Source organism: Styela clava, chromosome 13 (assembly GCF_964204865.1).
Source record: "Styela clava chromosome 13, kaStyClav1.hap1.2, whole genome shotgun sequence".
NCBI lineage: Eukaryota > Metazoa > Chordata > Ascidiacea > Stolidobranchia > Styelidae > Styela > Styela clava.
In genome coordinates this window covers 15088324-15106155 of record NC_135262.1, presented here as the reverse complement: position 1 = coordinate 15106155, position 17832 = coordinate 15088324, and the positions used below count along the sequence as shown (strand labels likewise).

Below are 17832 nucleotides of genomic sequence, written 5' to 3'. Positions count from 1 at the left end.
ATAAATGTGGCCAATACGAACTATGGACCCGAATCGGAGTAACACTACTGGGTTTTCACTGATTTCAGAAGGTCCAATAAAGCAAAAACAAAGTCAGTACGTTATGCCAATCATCATTTGGGGATGCCATCAAACGAAATTTACAACAACATCAAATTTTACAAATGATCAAGCATAATATAGTAGTCTATCTATATCAATATATCAGCATATAGATTTTCAATACAACAACATGAATAGAATCGTTAATTCCTATTAAGCCAGACAGCAGAGCATTGGTATTACCAGATTACAGTATTCCTATGATTTAATGTTTTCCAAAACTCAAGTAGATTACCGGTACTCAAAAAACTAGTTGAAAGAGGTCTTCAATATCAGAATAATGGAATATGCTGTTATTACAGTCTGACAGTAGTTCTGTCGTTGTAGTTAGTGACTGATGAAACTTAACAAAAATTCATTCCAACATAAACTATAATTATTTTGCAGCAGGCCTAGACTATGAAATAGTGCGAATAGCAATAATCTAATACTGCAATAAATATGCAAACCAATAGAAAACCAAACTCAGTCCTATTCCAGAATTCTGCTATTATCCAGTTGTCAGACTGTATATCTGAGCTAAGTAGTTTTATCATCTTACCACGTATGGTACTGACGTCAGCACGTATCAATCAATCAATTTTATTTTGGTCACTCTGCTGCTCTGGTGTAAAACAAAACAACTCTAAACGGACAAACAAAATGCAAAGAACTGATATAGCAGTCAGTAACTATAAAACTCCTGTTTGCAGCCTTGCACCAGACAGCTATATGGGCAGCAGGGTGAGGGAGAATACTCGCGCTTCATGAAAGCATTGGACTACACTACAGCCACCAGCAAGTGATCTCATTTTTAAAGCGAACCAACGCCAGATATCACGTTATACCAAAGCTTACGATGCAGGTACAGCTGAAACGAGAGAGGGACTTTCTCCTAAACATACCATATGATATAATAGGCCATATGATATAATAATCTTTGCTCATAGGATTGACGCGCCCTATCGGACGACAGAAGGAAATTCCAATCCGCAGTAGAGATGTACCGATACCACTTTTGTCGCCGATACCGATACTAGCTAAAAACGCCGATGCCGATACTACAAAAATGCCGATATTACCGATATTCCGATACCGATACTATGTAATTATTACTTAATTGGGTGTGCTGTGTAGGGCAGAAGGATGAAAACAATGGTCTTTGAGCGTTGTTCATAGTACACATTATTTCAGATCGAAAAAAGAGATATATATATCACATAATATGAAATTGATGTTTGGTATCCAGATGCTGATTAAGCTGCATTGGACAGTGACGCTAGTAATCTCGGTGTTCAATTAGAAAACTCATAAGCCGGGATGTCCAATTCGAAGTTAATGTTAATATCGCAACCTTCGAATATCGGTATTCGTGTTTAAAAGAATATCGAATATCGCCCACACATTCTAACGCCGCCGTCCTACGTTCAAATTAAAAGCATTTTACAAATATTTTATTTTGTGGTTGATCATAATCGTCGCCGCAATAAATCAAAGCCAACATGAAAGAATATCAATCAGCACCGACAAAAAAGGGCCTACCTATAAATGTCGAGGAAGTTTTTTTACTTTACTGTTTTATAATATATATTTTACAATTGCTATCATATATATATTTTGAGACAGTCTAGGGCTCTAGGCGGTCATGTCAATATATCTATAAAGAAATTGTGTAGTTAAACAAAACTAAAATTAATACCTGCGTAGAGGGATAATTGTGTCGGAATTTAGTTTATCGATGTCGACGGACTGAATGACACTCGTACTTGACGACTAACAGTCAGAATTTATAGCCGTGCCCAAAGTGCATGTGGCGTTAACAAGAACTCCAATTCCACTGTATATGATTTAAAACTGGGCGCCTAGTTGCTTTTTGTTATGTGCTGTGTTGATATATTTCTTCATAATTATTATGTAATTTGTTTGTATGTAATGTTTGGTAAATGTAAATGTAATAGTTTGGCTGATAAATAGCTAAAAACAGGTGAATCCTATTCCTTCGCGGGGGTGGGGACATGTATGGCTCATAGCTCACGATCTCTCTGGACAAAAAATAAATTAAAAAGTAGTATTTCAACTTATCTTTTAAAACATTCTGGACCATATCAAAAAAGTAAATATATCGGAAATATCGGCCTTGATCCAACCGATACCGATACATGGCCGATACCGAAAAAAGATACATCGGTACATCTCTAATCCGCAGCATGGAAAAAAATCACAGGCACAAACTCACATATCGAAATAGATGTACATCTAATGGCTAACTCAAAATGCTTCTGCGCCAAAGCTTTCGTTTAAATTCCACACCCAACACTCCGAACGGCAGATGGGATTATTCCACTGGCGAGCAACACGCCCTGAAGACGAACACACTTTCACATTATGGCGTGAAAAGGGTACTTGCAAAATTGTTCAATAACTGCCTAAGGTAGGTGATAGCGTTCAATGTGTTGATAATCAGTGATCATTAATTTATTTTTTCATCATACTGAAAACACACTGGATATACAAAAAATTACACTAAATATGAAAAATGCGTTTCAGGGCGAAGGGAACCGCGAAAAACCAATATAGGTTATCGAGCAGCGGCACCCTTAAAATAGTCTAACAGAAAATAATAACAAAGATTCGAACTATATACCGTGTTTCCCCGAAAATTAGACCTACCCCGAGAATAAAACCTAGCCTGAATTTTAAAAATCATTTCACTAAAAGCACTCCCCTAGTTGATAGCAAAATGTCTCTCCTACACGCTCTAAATGATTGATAAGCTATGTTTAGCATTTATTTTGAATAAAAACGTGTTATTTACAGGTGTAACGTGGTATTATATAACGTGGTATTTTGCGGAAGAAAATTGAAATAGGACCCAGTCTTATTTTTTGGGAAACACAGTATGTTATTTTAAAAGAAAAACAATAAATACGTCAAAGCAACAAAGGAGTTGCACGAAGTTTTGCAGTTTTGCTTCCCTGAAATTTGGGTATTTTGTTCTAATCTGCTGTATATATGCATAATGTTTTTTCAATGTTTGTTGAGTAATTGCAAACTACTAACATGAATAAACTGAGCCGAGTTTGTTATTAGGCAAGATAGGCTGAAGCGCAGGTGCCTCAGGACATCGACAGCCCTCGACATTCTATTTTTTCTTTTACTAAATTGTTATATATTAAATTGTTTAAAATTTTATAAAACTGATATTTGTTTAAATTTTCAATCAGGGTGATATTTATTGTCCCGAATATCTATCGCGGCCTCAATTTATTTTTTGAGTGCGATGACGCCATCAAAGTTAAAATTCGTCTACCTTGTGGCGTGATATCTGGTCACGATGCATATCTGGTCATGTTGTCCATCAGCTTTGTTTGGAATAATGGATATTGTTGAATATTTGATACCGCAATGAGATTGATACATACTGAAATGGATGAGAGATACACAATCGTCAATAAGAAATGACTCCAACAGAAGACAGCTCTATATCAGTTTAATCTGAACTTTGTTAGACGAAATTTTTACGGTTTCTGAGATTTTCGAGAATCTTTTACTGAAAGACTAGATGACAAGCTTCAGCCACAACAAGAATTAATGTTTATTATTGTTGATATGCACAAGCACTCTTGTAACAAACAAAAAACCAGTTTGCTTCAAACTACTTGAAGACGCTGCTCTTTCTTAACAAGAACGTCAGCTCATATTGACTGCAACTAGTGAACTTGAATATGACATCGTTAAAGCTTTATTTACGAAGAATATTTCGAAGCCCATTCAATAAAGTTAATACTGTGATTACTGTGAAGACCGAGCCAAACTGTGTTGCAGAACTAAGCAGTACATCAAAGAAAATAACACCAAGCAATGGTCCGAGGAAAAGAAGCGGAGAAAGAGGCACAAACCCCAGAAGAAGAGATGGCACAATTACGAGATGTGTTATCTGTGGTTCTCAGGTATTCACTGGGTTAGAGATTGCCCACACAAAGATAAGGCCAGAATTACTGTGGATAAAACTGATGTGAGTACAAATTTTATAGCAAAATATTTCGATTTTGATGTCTTTGTTGCCAATAATGTCGGATGTGCAATCAGTGACATTGCATGTAGCAGGACGGTATAGTGCTAAATGGTTATCTAATTATATCCACAGGCTCACCCCACACATGAGAAAGAAAATGGAATATTTGAACAGTGAAGCAACATTCTAACGCCGCCGCCCTACGTTCAAATTAAAAGCATTTCACAAATATTTTATTTTGTGGTTGATCATAATTGTCGCCGCAATAAATCAAAGCCAACATGAAAGAATATCAATCAGCACCGTCAAAAAAGTGCCTACCTATAACTGTCGAGGAAGTTTTTTTACTTTACTGTTTTATAATATATATTTTACAATTGCTATCATATATTTTGAGACAGTCTAGGGCTCTAGGCGGTCATGTCAATATATCTATAAAGAAATTGTGTAGTTAAACAAAACTAAAATTAATACCTGCGTAGAGGGATAATTGTGTCGGAATTTGGTTTATCGATGTCGACGGACTAAATGACACTCGTACTTGACGACTAACAGTCAGAATTTATAGCCGTGCCCAAAGTGCATGTGGCGTTAACAAGGACTCCAATTCCACTGTATATGATTTAAAACTGGGCGCCTAGTTGCTTTTTGTTATGTGCTGTGTTGATATATTTCTTCATAAATATTATGTAATATTAAAAATGTCAATATAAAAATTTGACAGCGAAAACAGCCAAAATAGTTGAGCTAGTTTGGCTGATAAATAGCTAAAAACAGGTGAATCCTATTCCTTCGCGGGGGTGGGGACATGTAGCCTATGGCTCATAGCTCACGATCTCTCTGGACAAAAAATAAATTAAAAAGTAGTATTTCAACTTATCTTTTAAAACATTCTGGACCATATCAAAAAAGGAAATATATCGGAAATATCGGCCCTGATCCAACCGATACCGATACATGGCCGATACCGAAAAAATGGCCGATACCGATACATCGATACATCTCTAATCCGCAGCATGGAAAAAAATTACAGGCACAAACTCACATATCGAAATAGATGTACATCCAATGCCTCTGCGCCAAAGCTTTCGTTTAAATTTCACACCCAACACTCCGAACGGCAGATGGGATTCAATAACTGCCTAAGGTAGGTGATAGCGTCATCAACCCTAACCCTCAGGTAATTGAAATAAAAGAAGTGTGCACTCGGGATTTGATCATGAATAACTTGATTATATACACAAAGTGTTGGTACGTGCTCGCACCGTTGATTCAGATATGTCATACTTTCGGTAGGCGAAAGAGAATCTATCTCATACTTTTCGATACATAACTGAGATATTTGAAACAAGAGTGCTCGTCCTAGGTTGATAGTCGGTCTCCACCACGAATCCTACTTATTGAATATTCAGCAGCAAGTTAATACAAACCCAAAACGGACAGTGCAATCGTGAAAATTATTTACTTATCTTGTAAGGTTCGCAAATGTTTTATGGACTCGTCAGTGTACATAACGATTGTTTCAATATTATGTTGTTGTTCCTGTTGGACACGTAGTTGATATAACGATCGTTTTGTTGTTGTGTGTTCTTGTTCTTTGTATCGTTTTGAAGAAATCGCTTTTCCCTTTGATTACTGGACAAATTGCTTTGAAATTTTCAGTGGTTAAAGATGGAATTTTTCTCCAGAAAGCTATCACTTTTATTTTTTGCTATGACGTCATCAGAATTTTGTGGCGCTACGTGTCCACATATTCGAGCATAGCTCACTTGTTCTTATCCTTGTTCTTTGACACGTTTTAAAAAAATCGCTTTTCTCTTTGATTACTGGGCCAATTGCTTTGGAATTTTCAGTAGGTAAAGCTTGAATTTTTTTCTAGAAGGCTATTACTTTTATCAATTTCAAACAGCGTAACGTGTCCATATATTTGAGCATAGCTCTCTTGTTTACAAATGTGATTGAAATCCAAATGAATATTAAATTATACAATTTACATCACTACTGTAATGAAAGCAGTTGGAATGAATATATGTATTATTTACCACGATGATCTTGTACTTCTAGGTCGGTTGAAATTGAAATCCTTATAACCTTTTATGGAAAATACTTTTCCCTGTTTTGCGCCCCTGTTCAAACGGCGCCCATGGCACGAGCCATGGCTGCCACACCCTAGATACGCCGTTGATTGGAGTCATTCCTTATTGACGATTGTGTATCTCTCATCCATTTCAGTATGTATCAATCTCATTGCGGTATCAAATATTCAACAATATCCATTATTTTAAACAAAGCTGATGGACAACATGACCAGATATACATCGTGACCAGATATCACGCCACAAGGTAGACGAATTTTAACTTTGATGGCGTCATCGCACTCAAAAAATAAATAGAGGCCGCGATAGATATTCGGGACAATAAATATTACCCTGATTGAAAATTTAAACAAATATCAGTTTTATAAAATTTTAAAGAAAAAATAGAATGTCGAGGGCTGTCGATGTCCTGAGGCACCTGGGCTTCAGCCTACCTTGCCTAATGACAAACTCGGCTCAGTTTATTCAGGTTTGTAGTTTGCAATTACTCAACAACCATTGAAAAAACATTAGGCATATATACAGCAGATTAGAACAAAATACCCAAATTTCAGGGGAGCAAAACTGCAAACTCCTTTGTTGCTTTGACGTATTTATTGTTTTTCTTTCCAAATAAGAATCACATCTAGTCGAATCCACGAAGAATCGATTCCGAAGTCGATTCCGCATACAGTTTAACCGTATATATATACTACTACGGTTTAACGTTCTGAAACACGAGATGCTGATTTTAACAGAGAAGTATCACCTGCAAACAATGTTGAATAAAATGCAGAGGCCAAAAAGGTAGATCGTTTATGTAGCGTAAAAATACCAGCGGGTCAATCATAGTAACCTGGGAACTCCACATTCAATAAAGCTCATTTCAGAGATACAATATTTATTTTGAACATAGATTAGAAATATCTTATGCAAATCTGATGCAAAATGTTTTTTTGAGCTGTAGGTGGTTAGAACAGAATTTACATATGTATCTCGGGTAAAAGAATTATGTGGCGAACCACGGCCACAGTCGGTTATGGACTTAGTTAGCCACCTATTTGTTTCAAATGCGTGGAACTTGACGGTGGAGTAAGCCGTAACCGAGAGCGGTCACGCGTACCGAGTGGAAGTGGTGACTCATCTACGGCCCATGGGCCGGGATCACGGCCTATCGAATTGGGCCTCGGCCCATCAGGCTATGGGCCGCGGCCCATCGAGTTGTGTAACGGGACTATTCACCTGGCTAACACAGACAGTCCCCGAACTAATAATAGAACTATAATGTGAAAAATCTGAACTAAATTTTGTCCTAACCCTAACCTGGTACACATACTACAGGAGTATTCTTTTCTGTATCTTGGTATTTTGCTTTATTTTTATATAGAGGACTTGCACGGGTCACGTGACTTTGTTACTGGACGGCAATAAAACAAAAACGTCCATTTGGCTCCTGTCAGTTGCAAGTCGGATTATACGTTTCTGTTTTGTTTGACTGTTAAAAATGGTTATTTCGTATTGTTCCGTTGACTGTACGTATAGTATAGACAACGAAATGGATCTTCAGTTATATTCCATTGTTTTCAAAAGATCCGGAACGCCGCGCAATGTGGATATCATCTATTGGCAGGACTGCTTGGTGTCAAGTCCAGAAGCCATCTCACTTGTGTTTCACTGTTTGCGGACAGCACTTCGTTGATGGTGAGTCATCATGTGCCGTTATCAAATTTTCAAATATTCATAAGCTCTCTCATTTTAATGGAAAGCAGATGACAAACTACTGTTATTGGTAGGCCTAGGCGTAGGCCTACTTGCAGACTTGACTCGTGTAAGGTATTAATCAATAATTGCCATAAGGTATTGTTTTCCTAGTTAGCAGGTAATCTATCAGTAAGTGTGAAAAGTTGAATAGATAACTAAAGTTTAACGCCAGTGCTAATGCAAAAAATAACCAAAATTCAATTGAATTCTCTATCTAAGAATACGCTCGCCACCGCATCTCTGATCTCCCTGGGAGTTTCACAGGTTCCAATCCCATGCGGGGATAGTTATGTGCGAGGGATTGCAGCTCTCCTTCCACTGAGGATGGTTCCCACGACCGCTGGTCGATTACGACATCCCCCACCATCAAGTATATGCTTCTAAAACAAATAACTGGCTAACTAATCCCGACATAGAATGGTAATCGTACGATGTTGCACCTTGCAATCTGTCCCCCAACCACAGATAAATTCTATCCTGAAAACTACCCACATTGGTAGGCATAATTGCGTTTTAAATTGAAAGAAATCTTCATTATTGGTCAGAAGGTGTCCAGTTATTTGTTTTCAGAAGCATGGACTTGCATGGTGGGGAATGGTCGTAACCGATCAGCGGTTATGAGAACCACCCTCGGTGGGAGTAGAGCTGCAATCCTCTCTGGGATTGAAACCCAGGGTGATCAGAGATGTGGTGGCGAGCGTATTCCTAGATGGCGAATTCAATTGAATTCTGGTTATTTTTTGCGTGACCACTGGTGTTAAACTTTAGTTATCTATTCAACCTTTCACACTTAGTAATAGATTACCTGCTAATTAGGGAAACAATACCTTATAGCAATTGATTATTAATTCCTTACTGTCTTACACAAGTCAAGTCTGCAACTGCAAGTAGGCCTACTAATAACAGTAGTTTGTCATCTGCTTTCCATTGAAATGAGGGAGCTCGTGAATATTTGAAGAAATTGATAACGGCACACTATCACCACATTATCACTCACCATCAACGAAGTGCTGTCCGCAAACAGTGAAACACATGTAAGAAGGCTTCTGGACTTTACACCAAGCAGTTCTGCCAATGCAATAGATGATATCCACATTGCGCGACGTTCCGGATCTTTTGAAATCAGTGGAATATACCTGAAGATCCATTTCGTTGTCTATACTATACGTAAGGCCAACGGAACAATACGAAATAACAATTTTCAACAGCCAAACAAAACGGAAACGTATAATCCGACTTGCAACTGACAGGAGCCAAATGGACGTTTTTGTTTTATTGCCGTCCAGTAACAAAGTCACGTGACCCGTGCAAGTCCTCTATAAAGGCTTATCGTAAAAAAAAAATTTGGCGGCATACCGCGTTTTTTTTTGGTTCGAATATTGACAATTTTGTGAAAATTGAGAATTTTGGTAAGATAATTGAATTTTTTCTGATAGGGCCGCGGCCCATAGCTTGATGGGCCACGGCCCATATGGCCCAATGAGATGGGACGTAGAGGAGCCACCACCCATGTAGCGCGTACCACCCTACCTCGGCCAGGTGTCCAGCAAACCTCTCACACCTAATTAGCCCCCACCGGATGTGAACCCGCGTGGGGTAATCAGAGGTGCGGTGGTGAGCGTATTCCAAACGCTTAGTCGCTACATCGCCGAGCCGGTTTCTAATATAATTTACGAAACGGACCTTGAACCCGAGCTGAAAGCTCCATGTGACTCCTAACACACACACACATGCGGACTGCCGAAATTCAAGAAGGCGTCAGTCTGTCATAGAATCAGCTGTTGGTTTTCAAGATAGCACTGTAGCACTGCTTTCAGGAACTTCAGGTTCCTCTTAGGGTAAATTTACTAGTCGGTAGGATAAGACATTCTACCACGCTCACGTAATTTTTGGATGACACAGTGAGGTGGAGGTTAGGATTGTCAAATTGTTGTAAATTACTTGCAGACTTGAGGTACGCGCGCCGCGGTGTGGCTCAACCAATGGGCTAAGCTCTGGGAATACGCTCGCCACCGCACCTCTAATTACTCTGCGTGGGTTCGCAGGTTCGAATCCCATGCAGGGATGGTTATGTGCGAAACTTGTAATTATCAGATCACATATGACAAGCGTTGAAATATGAGACCCCGAATACAAAATAGGTTGAAATCACCTTGGGTTGTTATGACAAACCTCGGGGTTATAAGTTATTGCGTGCGCAGCACCTCATTCCTAATCTACTAATAAATTATAGCTCAGTTTTAGAAACAGGTTGAATTTAGGAAATAATTGACACAAACAACAATGATTATTTCCACGCACCTATTGCTATTGGTATCAAAGGTTACACCACAATGTTCATTTTCTATAACCATGCACAAAATTTGCTTCTCTATTGCAGTATTGTGACGTTTTATTTGCGCTCCTAATTTCAACCGTTGATGAGATTAAAAGGGAGCTTGCACAATAGCGGTTCGGGGTTTTTTGGCAGACCTGCAAAAGTTAAGAACTGCAAAAGATCGAGCTGATTGCGAGGCGGAGTGCATTACTTGCGGCTACAGTTTCTCGTTGACAAGAATGCATTATTGCATTGTCGTCACATCGACTATTGTCGCCTCTACTTTTAATTCTAGAGAATTTAGTAGATATATAACGCGTATATCTCAGGCACAGGTGGAATATGGTTCTACCAAACGATGTGTCCTCCTTTTAGGATTTGGACATATGGTCACCCTAACGTAACCGCTGGTCGGTTACGGCTTCCTCCATCACCAAGTCCATGCTTCCGAAAACAAACAATATAACTAATCCCATACCCGACTTTCAATAATAACCGGACGAGAGGCCGTGGTTCGCCATATGGATAAGCCGTCTTATCGACTTTCCTCTCCCCCGGGATAAATATGTGAATCCTATCCTACGGTTTGACATGACCTGCTTAGTTGGAACATGAGTCGGTTTGATTTAACTAAACACATCTGTCAAGAATTTCATTTAACTGACTTGAAAAAAAAACATGGAAACTTCATTTTGTTTGACGTTATTTTAAGGAGTTACAGCGATTGCTTCGCTAGACCCCTGCATTTTGAATATTTTGAGTTTTGTCATCTCTTTCTAATGCTAATATCAATTTTTTATATTTATGAGAAATCGAAAAAGTTTTAAATAATCCTGTGAAGTAGAATACCTATGAATCTATTGTTTGCCTAGTTCAGTACTTTATCGATTATTACAATCTGATAATTGTGATGGCAGCATTGAAGGTTCGTGGTATTGGTGAAAGGTTGAAAACATCACTCAAGACTGCTATTGTCGATTATAGAACTTCAGCTCTAGAGTCTTTGCAATATATGAAGGAAAACCCAGGTAAAACAACAATGTATACAGGATTATTGCTATTTGGAATCCGACTCAATCGGACAATGCCGACCGAAACCGAGTTTTATGCAAAGCTTGTAGACAAGTCTAATGAAATTGTATTATTGAATGATAAAACTCGAAACAAAGAATCAGATGAACACATTCAAAAAGTTTCTGGATATTTTGCAAAGGGACGAATTCGCCATCAAAATTTAGTGATTTTCTCTCTAATTTATTATACTGATTATGACGTAACTAATAAGCATTATGAATCGCAATGTAAATTTTTACGTCCAAAATGGAGGGAATTTCATAATCGAATAGTGGATATTGGTTTATATCGACGATGGTGGGTGCTGAGATACCATACAACAGACTATGATATAAATTTTGAAGAGTTTCCAAAAGACCTTGATTCCACATGGGCACAAATAAAAGACTTTTTCAACAGAATATTGGAAATTTCATATTTTGGAAATCCTGCTATTCCTTTATCTGAGCAAAGAAAAGTTAGAAAAGCAATTGAAGTTGTTGAATAGAATACATACTGGTATTTTGTCTTTTTTCAATCACCTATTAAAATTGTTTAATTCACTACAAGGTATTTAAACTTTTATGTGGTTAAACATCAATAAATTCATCAGTTCTGAGGTCATAAATTTGTTTCTTTTTATTTGTTTGTTATGGTTTTCATAATGTTTTGAACTACGCGGAGTAAAAATTTGTAATTAATTGCTTAGCTTTTGTTTTTTCCAAGCATTTTTTATCTGGTATCCAGTTTGTTAGTCTACATTTAATTCAATGTCATTTATTGTTTAGGTTTACGTTAACAACATTCTAGTTATGTCTTCCAACACCAATCCACTGACCCGTAAAAAAGGTCATCCTCGAAGTATAAGAGTAAAAGTAATTAGCATGGGCAATGCCGAAGTTGGTAAAAGCTGTTTAATCAAGCGATACTGTGAAAAGAGATTTGTAAATAAATATCTGGCGACTATTGGGATTGATTATGGTGTCACAAAAGTACAAGTAAATGATAAAGAACTGAAAGTAAATATTTTCGATATGGCAGGACATCCCTACTTTTACGAAGTACGAAATGAGTTTTACAAAGACACACAAGCTGCAATTCTTGTTTATGATGTAACAAACCGTGTCAGTTTCGAATGCCTTGAATCATGGTTACAAGAAATGCGGCAAGAAATTGGAAAACCTCAAAAAATGGACAATGTGATATTTTTTGTTTGCGCTAACAAAACTGATAAAGGTAACAGAGTGGTTGATACAACAGAAGGAAGATTATGGGCAGATGGAAAAGGTTTTCATTATTTTGAAACATCAGCCGGTACGGGGGAAGGTGTAAATGAAATGTTCCAGGCCATGTTTAATGCATTAGTAGAACTATCTGAAAATGGAGGAAAGCGTGGTCCTGTAAACACCAATCTTGGTTTTACGAAAGAACAAGCCGATGCTATATTGAGGATAAAAAATGGACGTGATAATTATGAAAAACTTGGAGTACATCATTCTGCGACAAGAGATGATATTAATAAAGCTTATCGTAAGCTTGCTGTTTTGCTTCATCCTGATAAAAATGTAGCTCCTGGAAGTGAAGATGCATTCAAACTTCTTGTCAATGCAAGAACTGCATTGTTAAAAAATAGATGATCATTTGATTTTTTGAATATTTGTGCTTTTTTTTTGTACCATATATTTATTATATGTAATATCTATCAAACGATTTGAAATTATGAAAAATATGGCCCACAGGCGTTTAAAATCTTGAGTGGGGGAATATTTCTCAATTTCTATTGGTCATAAAGGTTATTTACCTTCAACCTTAAAAGCAGTTGCATAAAAGTTACGAGAAAGAAAAGTAAAGCACATAATGATATATCTAACAACAAACCGAGGATGAAATAAGTACATACAATTTAGAATTTTTCAAATGCAATCTTATAACAGATTAAATTCGGTGTAAAAGTTCGAGAAATCCCTTTAATATATAAGTGAGTGAGTGCATGTGGCCCTTGTTTGAACAAATTTCTTTATTCAATAGTCAAATTGAAAGTTTTTTTTAAATATTGCATCCATTATATCTAATACACCTGTTAACTAAATCAATTCATCGAAATTAATTATTTGTGTTGTGAATTGTGATGTCAGATTCTTAGATATCCTCATTATTACTAAAGCTTCAAATATTCACTCCTTCTGCATAATTTTAATGGAATTTTGAGTCAGATATCTGTACAAAACACTCTCCATTAATATTAGGTGCCGGTATTTATTATTAAGAGGAGTAATATAGTTTTATGATTTTGCCTTTATTTTTTTAATTTTTAGAGAAAAATATATATTTTTCACTATATTTCAAAATTTTGTATTTGTAATATTTTGTATACTATTCTGTTTAGTTAATTCTCTATTTTACCTATAATTTTAAACAACACATTACTAACTCTTTTATCTCATATGTATTACAAAATTATTGATGTAGTTAATAATTGGTTATATCAATGTCTCCAGCTATTACACACACATGTTTGTTAAATGTAGTGGTACCACATTTATGGAAAATAGTTATTATGTTAGTCTCAGATTATACATAGTTTTTTTTTTTCAATGAAAGTGTGGAAAATAGTGGCTGGATTGGAATATGTTTTCCTAAGTTGAATTGCTTCAAAATTTACTAAAAATTCATGTCTGAGAATTTATACTACTAACCTGGGCAGTGGCGCAACCAGCGGGGGGGTTACGGGGGTCGTGTCCCCCCCGTTTGAATTTCGTTTTTTTTATTATTGTTCTACGTTAAAACAACGTCGTTCCACAGTCATAACAATCGGGTGAAAACTACTTTTTTCCAGTGCTTTATCACCTCGACGTAATTTAACACCGCCCGACTTCAATCATACTTTTTTGCTGATAGTTACGTAATAATCGCTAACGCCGCGTATATGTTTGTATTCGAAAATGAGATATGTTATCTCAAAAAAGTAGAAATCGCGCGCTGTCGATGCGAATTGAAAGCGACAATAGCATAATGCTATCTCTCTCTCTCTTGTGACGAATACTCTCGTGCTTCATCATCTTGACGCAATGTAACGCCGCCCGTCTTCATGTTATAATAATGCAGTAGAAACTCTGAAAATCTGGATACGAAAATTATTTTCGGAAAAATATTGCTTCGAATAACCTAAGATTTTCTACATATGAAAGGCCGAAAACGCCGTAAACATCCTACCGCCCCCGTCCACGTTCTGATTTAAAAACATTCCACAATTATTTCATTTTTATCGCAATCGAAAGCAGCCATGTGTGGCACGGCAATAACTAACGGTCGTCGTGAAAGGTTTTCAATAAACTCTGACTTGAAGTGCTTATAAGACGTCGAGGACGTTTTGGGTTGAAAATTTTTTACATTTGTTATCGTATATTTCAATTTAGTCAAGATATGTTGTGCGTCTCGGCAATAAACTTAAAAGCAAATCCTGTCCTAATTAATTGTTTTCATCCTCAGTTTCGATAGTTATCGAACTTAACGGGAAATTTTTTAATTTCTTGCAATCTATAAAATAGCTTCTAAATATTATTTGGTTTCTATCGGAGATTTTATCGTTATCCCGAGTCCTGACGTCGTTGATAACAATATCGTTCATTTTAAGTTGGAGGTATTGGTTTATAATCAAAAAATTATAACACATAACATGAAAAATTTAAATCAACGCTGACTCAAAAAGTAAAACACGTTTTTCCATCTTCATTCTCCATTATTGGCGGACGGAAATTTGGGAATCGGGATTAACTAATTTGATTATGATGACGATGGTAAACAAAAGTACACAAACATACTATACCGTTCTTAGTCGTTATTTCTCTGTCCTTTCTTCTTTCTATGTGCATATTAAGACCATAAAACGTGTTTTATTATTGAATTCTGCGCTGATTTGAATATTTCATGTCGGCTGTTATGTATTTTTGTTTGTAAATGAATACCGCTAACTTTAACTGAACTGATGTTGTTATCAATGCCGGATGCCAACGAAATCCGCGATAGATATTAAATACTATTTAAGGGCTATTTTATACGCGCTAAATTAGAAGAAATGAAAAAATTTTCTGTTATGTTCGGTCACTATCGAAACTGAGGATGAAAACAACTAATTAAGACACAATTTGCCGAGGACGCCTAAACCATCTCGACTAAGTTAAAATACCCGATAAGAAAATATTTTCAATCAAAAACGTCCTCGAAGTCTTATAAGTTCTTCAAGTCGGCGTTTATCGAAAGTCTTTCATGTCAGCTGTAATATATTGCCGAACCACACATGGACGACGACGCCTAGGATATGTGCGCCATATTTGGGATTATTATAAACACGAAAAAACAGTATTTGAAGTTTGCGATATTTGAATTTAAATTCGATTTGGACATCCCTGCATTAAATTAGTCAGTTTTTAGTTGTGTTTCCAAAAATTAGTTGTAAATCAATTATTTTAATTGTCATTATGTCTTCCGGTGAGCTTCAGTTTAGTTTAGAATTTTTCCGGGGTTAGGGTCGGGAAAAGGTCCATTCGCAAGAAGTGCATTTTGTTTTTAGTCTTGACGAATTCACCCAACGAGCAAGGCGCGGCACGAGGGAAACACTGGAATTTATTCAAGCCGTGTTTCACTATCCACGAGGCGCAAAGCGAGGAAAACGTTGAAAATAATTAACAGCTTTTCGTTAGCAATTCGCTGGAATGTAATGAACGGCGTTTTGCTACCCACGAGGTGCAAGACATAGCGAAGCGCCGTTAAGAACGAGTGCAAGGTAAGCGAAAGGCTGGGATTTAATCGATGGCGTTTCCCTTTTAACCATGAGCAATTTATCGTGGTCAGCGGGGCGACACCTAGTGGCGTTGCGACTTACGTCGTGGTTGCACTGTGTAAATTCCGGTCGGACCCCCCCGTTGAAAACGGCCTGGTTGCGCCACTGAACCTGGGTTCATAATTGAGTATTTGCATGTGGTAATTTATTGTTCTAATGCTTTTGCAACATATGTTCTTTAAGCCATGTGGCAAGTTTTATACAGTTACTGTTTTTTAACTTCAGGTGCTGTAAATATATATTTAACATTATAATTTATATTTTTCTGTGTGATTTCATGCTTCCACCTTTTTTATTTTAATTTTAGATTTTCAAATATTACCATAATCAAGATAAAAATGGGAAAAAGTAAAAAAGTCAAAGCGAAGCGTGCAGAGCCTCTGGCTGTGAAGCAATCAGTTGGTCTGGTTGAGGATATCACAGCAGACAATGTTACTAAGGCGGCATCAAATCGGCAACCGAAGGTTCGATTCAGACAAGAAGAAGATGATTTTGTCGATAATCGATTAACAAAAAAAATTCTTGATGCAGCAGTAAAACAACAAAAAGAACTGGAAGGAGAAGTTGGGATCGGAGCTTCAAAATTTAAAACTGTAATAAAACTAGGAAAGAAAAGTAATTCCGATTCAGAAAATGAGGATGAAGATGAGTGGCCAAGTTTAGCAGAAAGTGCTGCTCTTGCCGCTTCAGGGGAATATCAAGATCAAGACATAGTTATAAATCAAGAAGATGAAAAAGCATTACAGGCTTTTATGAATCCTGATCCACCAACAAGAAGAACTTTAGCTGATATAATCATGGAGAAAATTACAGAAAAGAAAACCGATGTCTCTACACTAATGCCTGATGTTGAAAATCCCATGCCGGATATTGATCCTAGAATCATTGAAGTTTACAAAGATGTCAAAAGCATTTTAATTAGATACAGAAGTGGGAAGCTGCCGAAAGCATTCAAAGTTTTACCACATCTTAAAAATTGGGAAGAGATTTTGTATATCACGGAGCCGGATACTTGGAGTGCAGCTGCGTTGTATCAAGCAACAAGAATATTTGCTTCAAATCTTAACGTTCACATGGCTCAAAGATTTTTTAATTTGGTTTTACTGCCACGTATAAGGGATGATATTCATTACTACAAAAGATTGAACTTTCACCTTTTTATGGCATTAAAAAAGGCGCTTTACAAACCGGCAGCCTTTTTTAAAGGAATCATTTTGCCACTATGTGAAGAAGGTACATGTACTTTGAGAGAAGCTACAATAATCTCGAGCGTCATCACAAAATGCACGATACCTGTTCTTCATGCTAGTGCAGCAATGATCAAAATAGCAGAAATGCATTATAGTGGTGGTAACAGCATTTTTCTCCGAGCTTTGATTACTAAAAAGTATGCACTACCATTTCGAGTCATTGATGCTCTTGTGTTCCACTTCTCTCAGTTTCGTAACGACAAAAGGGAGTTGCCAGTGTTATGGCATCAATGTCTTTTATCCTTTGTCGAGACCTATAGAAATGATGTCTCTGATGAACAAGCAGATAGCTTGAGAGAGTTGCTGAGGTATCAAATCCATCCTAAGATCACACCAGAAATAAGACAACAACTCATGTCCAGGGAAAGCAAAGAAATTATAATGGAGGAACCTGAATAACAATGAAGTTTAATCTTGTAATCAATAAATTATAAAATTAT

The 17832-nt window shown here is 36.9% G+C and overlaps 3 protein-coding genes across 3 annotated transcripts; all 3 read left to right on the top strand.

Moving 5' to 3' along the window:
- The first annotated feature begins 10836 nt into the window (after positions 1–10836).
- Positions 10837–12068, top strand: LOC120332436 (mitochondrial import inner membrane translocase subunit Tim29-like). Its single transcript, XM_039399678.2, has one exon. It carries the CDS (start codon positions 11160–11162, stop codon positions 11808–11810), a length of 651 nt encoding a protein of 216 aa, XP_039255612.2. The 5' UTR covers positions 10837–11159; the 3' UTR covers positions 11811–12068.
- A 46-nt stretch (positions 12069–12114) lies between these two features.
- On the top strand, positions 12115–16450 carry LOC120332435 (dnaJ homolog subfamily C member 27-like). Its single transcript, XM_039399677.2, has one exon. It carries the CDS (start codon positions 12115–12117, stop codon positions 12937–12939), a length of 825 nt encoding a protein of 274 aa, XP_039255611.2. The 3' UTR covers positions 12940–16450.
- A 30-nt stretch (positions 16451–16480) lies between these two features.
- LOC120332434 (bystin-like) lies at positions 16481–17832 on the top strand. The gene has a single exon (XM_039399676.2). It carries the CDS (start codon positions 16481–16483, stop codon positions 17789–17791), a length of 1311 nt encoding a protein of 436 aa, XP_039255610.2. The 3' UTR covers positions 17792–17832.

Excerpts from the sequence above, each read along its gene's own strand:
- LOC120332436 (XM_039399678.2), top strand. The coding sequence starts at position 11,160 with ATGGCAGCATTGAAGGTTCGTGGTATTGGTGAAAGGTTGAAAACATCA.
- LOC120332435 (XM_039399677.2), top strand. The coding sequence starts at position 12,115 with ATGTCTTCCAACACCAATCCACTGACCCGTAAAAAAGGTCATCCTCGA.
- LOC120332434 (XM_039399676.2), top strand. The coding sequence starts at position 16,481 with ATGGGAAAAAGTAAAAAAGTCAAAGCGAAGCGTGCAGAGCCTCTGGCT.